Below are 12,006 nucleotides of genomic sequence, written 5' to 3'. Positions count from 1 at the left end.
TCCGCATGATTTCATAATGTTTTCCTTCGTGTGAGACTTAAATATTGCTGTAAATTCAAAAAGGTTCTATTACATTTTCCTTTCGCAGAACGTAAAATGTGTTTGTAAATAATCATTGAATGAATTTCAGATTATAACAGTATATACTTTCCATGTTAAATGTGTATTTGGTTGAAAAACAGATTATGACACAAGTTCTTTTTAACATGAAAAATGTGAAAGCTGTTTATATAGAAGGCAGAAAGGCTTAGCGGTAGATCTTGGATACTAATTATTATATTCTATATATTTATATACACCACAAAATCTAATGAAGCTTGAATATATACATACATCTTTAGTCGTATAAAAGAAATTCATTTGTTGTTTTGTATTATATTCTCATTGTGAAATCCCAAATTACACTTCAAGTATGAGCTTATCCTTCATATCCACTGCAGACAGACAAATGCTGTAAGTGTATAGTTATATCATAGTTCAAATCAAGAGTGCGTGTATCTATCGCTGACTGCACCATTTTATTCAACTTTCGTGTTCAAATCGCAAGATTATCATCAACGTGAAAATAATCCTGTCAACAGTGTTATGTTTTAGCCATGGTATTAGTACATTTTGTTAAAAGGCGAAAGATAACGCACAATATTTGGAGTAACATGTAAGAACGTGTGCACATCACAAGAGTATTGACCTAACGGCCTATTAGTTGCAGAAATATCTGAGATGTTTGATGTGACGCGTATTATCCCGACAGACAGAAGGTTTTGGGACTAATGATGGCGTGACGTCAAATTGCGATATATAATTTAAATAATAGTGGAAATACCTAGATGGTTTGCAAATATATTGAATTTGACGTCAGGCCATGCTTGGTCCCCAAACTTGCTGTCTGAACACCTGGGAAAATCGGTTACATTGAACTCAGGATTCTGTTCCTGATCTAAAGACTATCCTTGTGTAATTAATTTTTGTCACACCGTATCTTTATCAAATTTCAAAAGTGCAATCACACGTGTTAACTGCGTTCATGTTTCACGAATCGAAAGAAACCATACAGAAAGATGAAACTCTTTGTGTCTTTGACGTCAAAAGAAGGATTAATGGAAACGTTGAATCGCATATTTGGTGAACAGCATATAAAATATGCGAATTTTGTGTTTAAAGTCTATATTCTCAAAAGATCAGATGATGGACCGATACTTCCGATTGTTTGACACAGATCGGATGATACCTGACTTGTTTCGACATTAGTGCATATTTTCTAACAATGTGGGATGTATTTTGTAAACATTTACAACAGTTTTATTAGTCCGTATGTGACTGTTGGTGATGCAGTCGAGGTTAACATTATTCTTCCGTATGCCGTCAACCACGCCTTCTTCCAGGAAGGAACGTATATCTGACGGCAATTTAATGATCCCTTGTCCCAGTTCGACCGATGGGGGTGAGAATGACAGAGCAATAGTGGCCAGCCGACCGTTGTATGGGAATGTCCAGTTGCCAAATGTAATTTTTCCTGTTGTCCACAGAGAAAGGGCTTCTTCAACCGAAGTCTGCTCCCTCATATAGGTTATTAATATTATTGCTCGATATCAAAGTTTTAATAGTACATTGTTTGTGTGAAAAGTAAAACTTTGATATCACATATTTCCAAACTGATAAATCTTATTGAAGATATCATTGCTCGATATTGTAGATAAATAAAAAGATACTTCTGATGACATCTGGGTAGATATAATTGCTTGACCGGAAAGGATTCAAGAATTGTTTCATTTGTTAGATAGTATGCTTGTTTTCGTTATTTTATTTTGTATAAATGCTATCCTAACGTCTGCGTTAGTTTCTCATAAAATAACAAACGTGAAAAATACTCAAAAGGTCAATATGTTTACCTACGAGTGATCTGCTCCCTTCTCGTTCAAACCAATTTGTATTAGTGGTTCATTGTAATCAAAGGTTTGAATGCATTTTGGGATTTGTATCAGTCATCGGTGAGATAGCATATAAAACCTAATTATTTGTTTTCATCTCCTGATTATTGTACTATTCGGTACTATTTTAGTAAGAACTTGTGTAATTTTACTTTTTAAAGTCATATGGGCTTTTCAAAGTAGAAAATAAATACCTGAAATTTAAACTTCAAATTTTCTCTGTGTGAAAAAAAAACATATTTTTCGCAATTTTTGTATAAAATTTTGATCGCTGAAGCTAGGTTTCGGGAGCTCGATGGAGACCCGTCTATTCGCGATAATTTGGATTTTCGACATGAATACAAAAACACGTCCTATGTTTTAATGTGAATACATAAATATTCGCGAAAAGTTTATTTCTTACAATATGTGTATGTTTACGACATTTTTTCATTTAAGTATATGTGTTATAAGAACTGTATTACCACTTTTAAAAGGCATGACAATTCTAAATTCAAAATAAAGCCGAAATTCAATTTCCCAGTTGATAAAGTAGGAGCAAATATGAATAAAGAACAGGTTTATAGAGACCATAGAAATAAAACCAAGGGAAACAAGATTATTATTGATACGGGAAGCGTCTTTTGCTTTGTCGACAACACGAGCCATGTCAATCCAGGTCAGATTTCAGTAAAGTCGCATCCTCAACGAAATAATCGAGGTACTTGAATAAATACAAAATATACTGACGAACATAATAAAAAGAATCGTTTTCCCTTCGCAAAAAGGATTAGAATATTTCCCAATGAGACAAATCAACAAGAAGTAAACTTTTAACGACTGATTAATGCAATTTTATCATTTAGTGTACTATCACAACATACAGATGTGTAATAACATTGAAGGTGAAGCATAAGATGACAGCAAACGTTCATTGTATTTTCAAATTCAATTTTCAATGTCTTTTTCATATCGAAGTATCTAATAAATGTTTTCAGTTTCGTGCTGACATAAATGCAAATCGGTTGCATACACATCCCGTGAAGCTTGCTAGGATTTAATAATAAATATATTTGTAAACGATTTGTGCTGATACCGGCATGGATATTGAAAAAAATGACGTTCAATCCTCATCTTAACATGCTAAATATTTAGTTATTATGGACCTATAAATAGATATTCCCTTTTATTTTCGATATTGAAGAATCTGTGTCGTCAGCTCAAAAAAGATTCCTGGAACAGCCTAATGTCACCAAAACGTTTGGTTCTTACGGTTGTCTTATGTTAATCGAGGCGGGAGGAAAAGCTTCGAAATGCTGATCAAATTGGGTCCATAGCTCTAAGAACACAATTTCTACTGACAATGCTTATTGAAGAACTTGCGTTGGAAACATAACTATGTATCACATAATCGGCCTGTTATCCAGTAAATTCGCCCGTGTAATATTTTTACGTATGTCATTAGTGTAAACTTGTCTTGAAGTTTTAATTTTTGCTCGCCAAATCTCGCAAAAATAAAAACTCCTAAGACTCGTTTCATAAAATCTCATATGAAATGAAAACTCATTTAAGATCCTATATATACAAGTACTTTATTTTTCATTAAAACTTACTTCTATGAAGGTCACTGATGCTCTGTTCATGAAAGAAACCATGAGATGTAAAATGACAAATCGTCATCTACATCAATACGATTTTACATTGTAGAAATATTCTGCTCTTGTTTAATCAACAATTACGTAAATTAAAAGTCATTAATGTAATGATTCAGTACTTAATTATTTGTATCTCTAGTTACAGTTTTCTACAATGGCCACGGTTGTTATTGAATTTGTATAAAATGTTTATAGTTTATTTTACGCTTTAGGTAGTATTACGCATGGACATAAATGGTGCTTATATGCTCAATCTAGTTCCATGTGTAAATCTATGTTTAGCGTAAATATAACGATACTTTTTTACATTATTTCGAGGTCGTTACGTGGACTTGAGTTTGTATTAGTTTTCAGGTAAATTAATTTAAATCACCATAATGAAACTGCTGGAGTCTAAGAGACTACATGTATTAAGAGGCGATTCACGTTAACTGAACCAGCAATTAAAAACAAAAAATATTCAAAAAAATCTCTTAATGGAATTTCGAAGCGATCTCTGCATAAATGTTTTACCATAACCATATTTTTAATCTCAGCATTGTGTTCGTAGAAAAAACTTTATACTAAAGTATTGATTATTAAGAAAACTTTTCAACTTTTGGTATTTGAAAGAAATATTATTTGTTTAGACGAAGCATTTTGTACAAGCGATCCTTTCTAATACATGCGTTTTGTCTATAACTTGACTTGATTGTAAAAAACCTTGATTCATTGGGCATATTTTAGATAATTGGAAACTTTTCCCCAAAAGAATTAACTACAATGTAGCTGGATAGTTAGACAACCGGACTAGATTGCCATCTCATGTACAAAACCAAAATACGTTCTAAAAATAACGGATTACAGCCGCTATACATCAACTCAAATAATTAAACTTCTTTGTGCCATTTACAATTTAACAGTTTACATGTATATACAATTTACTGATATGCCGTGTTATTAAATTTCATTGCAAATAAAAAGAAAAAGAAACAAAATCGTATAATAACAATAGACAGTTTGTTTTTATTTTACAATATTTACAAAACCACAAACACTCTTGAGCAAGGATGTTTCACAGACTCCAGTTGTTAATAAAATCACGTTATTCAATAATTTCTTGAATTAGTAATTAGAAGCATCATATCACACTTCATGAGGCTTTCACATTCCCTCCTGATATTATCAAGTGTGCTACATTGTACTTCAATAAAACTCATCAGAAGGCGAAATATCCATTTTTTAAGTTATTTCATTTTACAATTGGATTTTGTCTCTCTATTCGTGTTTGTATATTGCTATTTATAATATCATGTAGTTGTGAGCCAGGTGTCAGCATGCATTCGGGTTGTAAGCGTTGGGGTTGGAGCGTCGTCGTACTCCAAGACTTTCCCATTTCACCCACGAAAGTCTTGCCGTTAAATCTGAAAATTTAAAAATGAATGGTTTTTATTTCCATTTTACGTATATTTTGGCCTCGCCACATTTATATTTTTCATTAGATAAAAAGAATGGTGTACACATGAAAATGGTCAAAGAACAAATAGGTTCATTTTACAAAAAAAAATTAAAAAAAATAGGCAAATGTTAAACAATATTTCTTATAACAATCATTATTACCTTACCTTAGCTTTGCAAACACGTTACTCAACGACTATTTTCAGTAGTTTTATCGGTCAATTTGTGTACCTAAAGTTTCTAAATGAACATAGAAAATACAGATACTAATAGTTCGATATGATGTTTAATGCTGTTGTGTTTGGATGGGCCGTATATGATAGTAAGATATAATAGGAAGAAAAACAGATTGTATAGAGTATACCTATGTCAAAATGTGTTGCAGTATTTTGTGCAAGTACGTAATATGCTCTTTTAATAAATCGAATTGACCTAATAAACAACTTTTAATGGTGATTGAAAAAAGATTCATTACTGCAACATGACTTCCGGCCTATCAACACAGAAAGTACCAGTAGGGCAAATAAAAGGTAGATAAATGATGTGAGAAGGAAACAAAAATGAATCTGTAAGAGACAAATACCTAAACACTCAAACGAGCATAACATTCTTAAATGAAAATGCCTGTGTTTAGATATATCTTATACAACAAAAACGCGACATGTTTCAAAAGTGAAGCTCAAAATTTTTGATATATATTATCCCCTTTTTCAGGAAGGGATTACAGTGAGGTTTTTAAGAATATCTCGATAAACAGTTTAGCTTTACGATGAGGCAGCCAAGTTATGAATGTCTGAATTATTTCACGTTAAGTGGTGGTTTTCCTTGTTAATTCATAACTCTTTGATGGTTGGATAGAATATTTTCTTTGCTTACACTACTGTGAAATAGCGGGTACCTAACATTTATAATTACAACACAGTAAGAGTTCAGCCTAGTCGATGACGGCTTATTTATTCGATAGTGACTATTGTGAAAACTAAAATAGGAAATTATAGTTAATTAGTTGATTATGGAATTGAGACTGAAATAAAAAAGTTAAACTTATTATTGTCTATATATTGACACTAAAACGCATTAACATTTAAAAACAAATCCTTTTCTACCATTAGTTTGGTACAATTAGTATTTCACAAACTATGCTTAAGTACATTGGACTCAAGATTTCGCAGCATATTAACATCCTTCCCTGTGATATATTAGATATTTATCAAATAACCAATGAAAAATAATGTTAAGATTTGCATGAGTATCAAATGTACCGTGGACCACTGACTCAATAAGAACAGATAGCAATATATGAGGTACATTAAAAGGTAATCGGCAATGTCCGAGAAATTGTGATGACTTACCATGTTTAAACCAAGTTGAAATGAATCCTACTTTTATTATAAATGAAATGTTACAAAACGTTCTATTAAAATTTCTTGAAAAAAAAGGAACCATCAATATTTGTTACATCCTTATTCTTTGCTTACAACATGTATACTCAACGAAAATAAGGTCCCGTGTTATAGCCTGCAGGTATGTTTTACAATGTCTTTTATATTAATAGCTAGATTATATATGTTGTCAATCTAAAGCCAACTAAATTTATTTATTTATTGCTATAACATAACGCGAAGTTGCGCAGTATTGGGAAAATACCAAGAACACACATCTCGTATTTTTCATATACGGCGATGCATCTCATATTTAATGTGAAGATAATCCTTTTCATGAAAAAATGCATGTTTATGTCTTGATACAAGTTAATGTAACAGTATTCCACATAAACTATATAAGTTTGTAATATAATTTTGCATCTGTAATCAATGTGCATTAGCACTCATTTTAACTAAATTTTATGACATAGAGCCTAATCTTAATTATTTAGTTAGTTATGTTATATCAGGTTCATACCCTATACGTCAATTGATCTTCGATATGACAATATGTGCTGGATGAAGCCTAAAGCCAGTATGTGTCTGCTACTGAAAGTTTTAATAGATATCAAATTCGAGTGATTATTTAAATAAAATTATTTACTTGTTCAGTTATGCTTTATCATAAAGGAGGTCCCGATATATATATATATATTCTTTGCAAATTTTATTATATATTCTTTTCTTCAAAATTGCGAAGAATTTAAAATAAAATGAGAGATAATATGATTTTCAATCATGTTATGAATAATTAATATATTATTTTCTAATTGGGTTTTTAAAAATCTTAGACTATAGGAGATGACTTTAATTTGAGATTCAAGTAATATACTTCAACAGAACATAAATTATACACTCTAATAAATGGTGTTCTATTAAAATAATAAAACATGAATGAAATAGTTGAAAATCTCATTTTTAAAAGTGGTTTATTTCCCGTTAACGCTGGTATAAATTTCCTTAATGTTTTACTAATGAATGTTTACCACACAGACGTATTTGTTTATGTGTAGGGATGACAAACCTGACTGCATTCACTCAGGTTAAAGACTTATTTTCGTACCACTTAAAATTCATAATAATGTCAAAAGAAAATCGCTCATTTTCTTCGAACAAGTTTACCAAAATACAAGACAAATGATGCGACTGCTGTTTTATTATCATTGTTATTTTTGATTGTTTTTAATTTGATTGTCATAGTTAATACCCACACCCTTAAAAAGTTCATAGTATAGACTGAGTCATACATATAAGCAGATAATATATACACAGCATTCAATACTGATGCGTCGATTGAATTTCTTTCACCTCCGTTTTTTATATCGAAACAACAGTAAAATAACCTGAAATTGAACTTGTAATACAGCGTTGAAAAAAAATAATCCCCAAACCCTCGATACAATTTGTTTCTTGATAAAAGCATTTTAGTAACCTACAGGTTTCTTAATACACGACTCAATAAAAGCTGGTTGAACATATATATTTTCCCGCTTTTTTATTTAAACAGTTAGTGATACTTTTTACCCTAAATTTAAAACAATTGTAAAGAATAAAGTCCTACCACTAGTGTTCCATTGCGCCTGACGTTGTCCGCCCTCACACGTTCTCAGACACTGCTCCACGTAATCCACGGGGTCGTGCGCGTCATCATCAAGCATATCCCGTAATAACGCTATGTAGGCTATAGCAAGCCGTAGTGTATCAATCTTAGACAGGCGTTTCTCGTACGGAAAAGTCGGCACGTGAGACCGCAGTTCTTCAAATGCAGAATTGATACTCAACATCCTCTTTCGTTCGCGAATGTTTGCGGCGTGGCGTTGAGGTTGGGATGGAAATTCGTCGTCGTATTTCAGTGAGTCACGTTTTTGGCGTAAACCGTCAAGGAAAAAGTCTTCAGAATTATCTGAGCAGCCCTCCTGGTGTTGAACGTAAGAATCACAGTGGGAAGGAGCAGAACAAAATGATGTCGGCAAGAATAACTTGTTAGCAACTCCCTCCAAACTACAAGGTCTGGGATCACAAAGCGTTTCTATTTCCTCTTCAAGACTTCGACAGTAGTTGTAAAATTGTATCGGAATGTCTCTAGCAAGTTCCATATCAAAAATCAAAAGAAAATCGTAAATCTTTGCGGCTAGCCGAAAGATTTGAAACCATTATTTCCAGATTAATATAATTAAGCAAACGTTTTCAAGAAAACTCAACAGTTGTTACATGTGAGACATGTTGGCTGCACGTACGTATAAAATTGATGTATTGAGATATATATAAAAAAAAAATTACTTCACTAAAGTTTTCATGACTGGTAAAGTTGCTTGTTATTCCTTCTATGATCTAGCCAGCCTAGACACTGTCTATTAGTATGAGCAACAACCGTTACCAACACAAGAGTGATGGCACAACCAGATCAGGGAGGGTCCTTATATATGCTGGGAATTGTATTTTGATGAGATGTCATCTTCAAATGTGGAGTCAATTAAAGACTTGATGAAGTTCTGTGGCTGTGTATAACGGTAGTGTGTACAACTCCGCCGCGAGGGGGACAACAACCTTGTTCAGTGCCCTAAACACACAATCAAGTACCGTGGAGTCTTTCTGACAAGGGACAATAGACAGTCTCCGGTAAGGCACTGGGAACAATACACCCCGAGGATACCCGCGGTGCAGACACGAGATGGCAGCCGAACGGATATATTGTTAAACGGCCTAATTGAATGTCAGCTATTGGCTGAATGAACGGTCGCGTGCAAGTGATAGCGCATGGGGAGCAAAGAAAGTAATCGAAACTGGATGTTCATTTCCAGATAATTATCTGTAGTTTTAGTGAAAAGGTTTTAAAAAGATGTTATGAAAACGTTTCTGAAAACAGATAGCGGTTGATTACATTCTATTCTGTTTCAAGCATTCCTACATACGGTTTGGGTACTGGGTGACATGTTGAAGAACTCTCAGTTGTGCCAGAGCTGCCGTTGCAGCCTCTAGCTCTGACATACATTGTTGTTAAACACAGCGTATTGTGACTACCACGTAAAACAAAAGTGTGTCGATCTTCAGTTAATATAGCTGATGGTCACATGCATATGTCCTAAGTAGGGACGCTCTGATGATGTTGTTCAAGTATCATCCGCTATAGTAATTAGTGAGATTTGGACGTCTTTGTTATGATATCGTTAACGATCACGAAACACTAGACATCATAAACTTAAAATAATTTCAACGTGAAAGAAATGTTCACGATTATTAATTTAATATGCATGGCAAAATCAAAATAAATAAATAAATACATAAATAAATAAAATAATGATCATGAAAAAGAGAGAATAGATGCCTAATATATGCAATAAATAACTGCAAATATAGATGTATATTGTGATCAGCTTAAAGTGACTTCATTGTATTCAAAACAGATGAAAGATAACAAGTGATTTGTGAAAATACATTGCTCCTTATAACAATTAGCAGTAATGTTTCCGTCCTTATCTGAAGTATAAACATTGTACACTGGAACCTTAACTGTAATAATTTTAATATTATTATTACATGGTGCTAAGGTGTTATGCATGTTGCACTTCTAGTTACGACCGTTTTCATAATGCAACAAAACAATTATATTCCGTCCAAACATTACAAAATACTACATACTTTAAAACAGTAAATTACATATGTTTACTACGGTGTTGACACATTAAAATAGCATTGGTTTCATCAAAAAGTAGAAAGACTCCAAAACCAAATTAAAGGTCATGTCAAGAATGAAGAGACACAAAACACAAAGGAAAGACAACATCAGGAAAAGAGGAGACACAAAAACAAAATGAAAGACCACATCTGGAACAGAGGAGACACAACAACAAAATGAAACCCCACATCGGTAACAGAGTAGACACAACAACAAAATGAAACACCACATCGGGAACAGAGGAAACCCCACAACAAAATGAAACCCCACAGCGGGAACAGAGGTGACACCACAGCAAAATGAAACTCCACATCGGGACAGAGGTGACAAAACAACAAAATGAAACGCCACATCAGGAAAAGAGGAGACACAAAAACATAATGAAAGACCACATCTGGAACAGAGGAGACACAACAACAAAATGAATCCCCACATCGGGAACAGAGGTGACACCACAGCAAAATGAAACTCCACATCGGGACAGAGGTGACACAACAACAAAATGAACCCCCACATCGGGAACAGAGGAAACCCCACAACAAAATGAAACCCCACATCTGGAACAGAGGAGACACAACAACAAACTGAAACCCCACATCGGGAACAGAGGTGGAACACAAAAACAAAAGGAAAGCCGCCCAAATCAGGAACAGAGGAGACACAACAACACAATGAAACCCCACATCGGGAACAAAGGTGGAACACAAAAACAAAAGGAAACCCGCCCAAATCAGGAACAGAGGAGACACAAAAACAAAATGAAAGACCACATCTGGAACAGAGGAGACACAACAACAAAATGGAACCCCACATCGGGAACAGAGGGGACACAACAACAAAATGAAACCCAACATCGGGAACAGAGGTGACACAAAAACAAAATGGAACCCCACATCGGGAACAGAGGAAACCCCACAACAAAATGAAACCCCACATCGGGAACAGTGGTGGAACACAAAAACAAAAGGAAAACCGCCCAAATCAGGAACAGAGGAGACACACACAAAAAAAGCAAAAACCACATCAGGAACAGAGGAGACACAACAACACAATGAAACGCCACATCGGGACAGAGGTGACACAACAAAAAAATGAAACGCCCCATCGGGAACAGAGGAAACACAACAACAAAATGAAACGCCTCATCGGGAACAGAGGAAACACAACAACAAAATGAAACGCCTCATCGGGAACAGAGGAAACACAACAACAAAATGAACCCCCACATCGGGAACAGAGGTGACACAACAACAAAAGGAAACGCCACATCGGGAACAGAGGTGACACAACAACAAAATGGAACCCCACATCGGGAACAGAGGGGACACAACCACAAAATGAAACGCCACATCGGTAACAGAGTAAATACCACAACAAAATGAAACCCCACAGCGGGAACAGAGGTGACCCAACAACAAAATGAAACGCCACATAGGGAACAGAGGAGACACAACAACACAATGAAACCCCACATCGGGAACAGAGGAAACACCACAACAAAATGAAACGACACATCGGGAACAGAGGTGACACCACAACACAATGAAACGCCACATCGGGACAGAGGTGACACAACAAAAAAATGAAACGCCCCATCGGGAACAGAGGAAACACAACAACAAAATGAAACCCAACATCGGGAACAGAGGTGACACCACAGCAAAATGAAACTCCACATCGGGACAGAGGTGACAAAACAACAAAATGAAACGCCACAACGGGAACAGAGGAGACACAACAACACAATGAAACCCCACATCGGGAACAGTGGTGGAACACAAAAACAAAAGGAAACCCGCCCAAATCAGGAACAGAGGAGACACACACAAAAAAAGCAAAAACCACATCAGGAACAGAGGAGACACAAAAACAAAATGAAAGACCACATCTGGAACAGAGGAGACACA

General features: G+C 34.6%; 1 protein-coding gene across 1 annotated transcript; it reads right to left on the bottom strand.

Annotated features, from left to right (window-relative positions):
* Positions 1-4,569: 4,569 nt before the first annotated feature.
* LOC110461199 (helix-loop-helix protein 13-like) lies at positions 4,570-8,789 on the bottom strand. The gene is made up of 2 exons (XM_021514570.1): positions 7,985-8,789; positions 4,570-4,965 (listed from the first exon to the last, which is right to left on the bottom strand). Exons 1-2 carry the CDS (start codon positions 8,517-8,519, stop codon positions 4,874-4,876), a joined length of 627 nt encoding a protein of 208 aa, XP_021370245.1. The 5' UTR covers positions 8,520-8,789; the 3' UTR covers positions 4,570-4,873.
* Between the last annotated feature and the right edge of the window lie 3,217 nt (positions 8,790-12,006).

This window comes from Mizuhopecten yessoensis, unplaced genomic scaffold, assembly GCF_002113885.1.
Source record: "Mizuhopecten yessoensis strain PY_sf001 unplaced genomic scaffold, ASM211388v2 scaffold10589, whole genome shotgun sequence".
In the NCBI taxonomy this organism is placed as follows: Eukaryota; Metazoa; Mollusca; class Bivalvia; order Pectinida; family Pectinidae; genus Mizuhopecten; species Mizuhopecten yessoensis.
This window is presented reverse-complemented; position numbering and strand designations above follow the sequence as displayed.

Excerpts from the sequence above, each read along its gene's own strand:
- LOC110461199 (XM_021514570.1), bottom strand. The coding sequence starts at position 8,519 with ATGGAACTTGCTAGAGACATTCCGATACAATTTTACAACTACTGTCGA. Across the intron at positions 4,966-7,984 it reads GGCGCAATGGAACACTAGTG|ATTTAACGGCAAGACTTTCG; the intron begins GTAGGACTTTAT and ends TTAAATTTTCAG.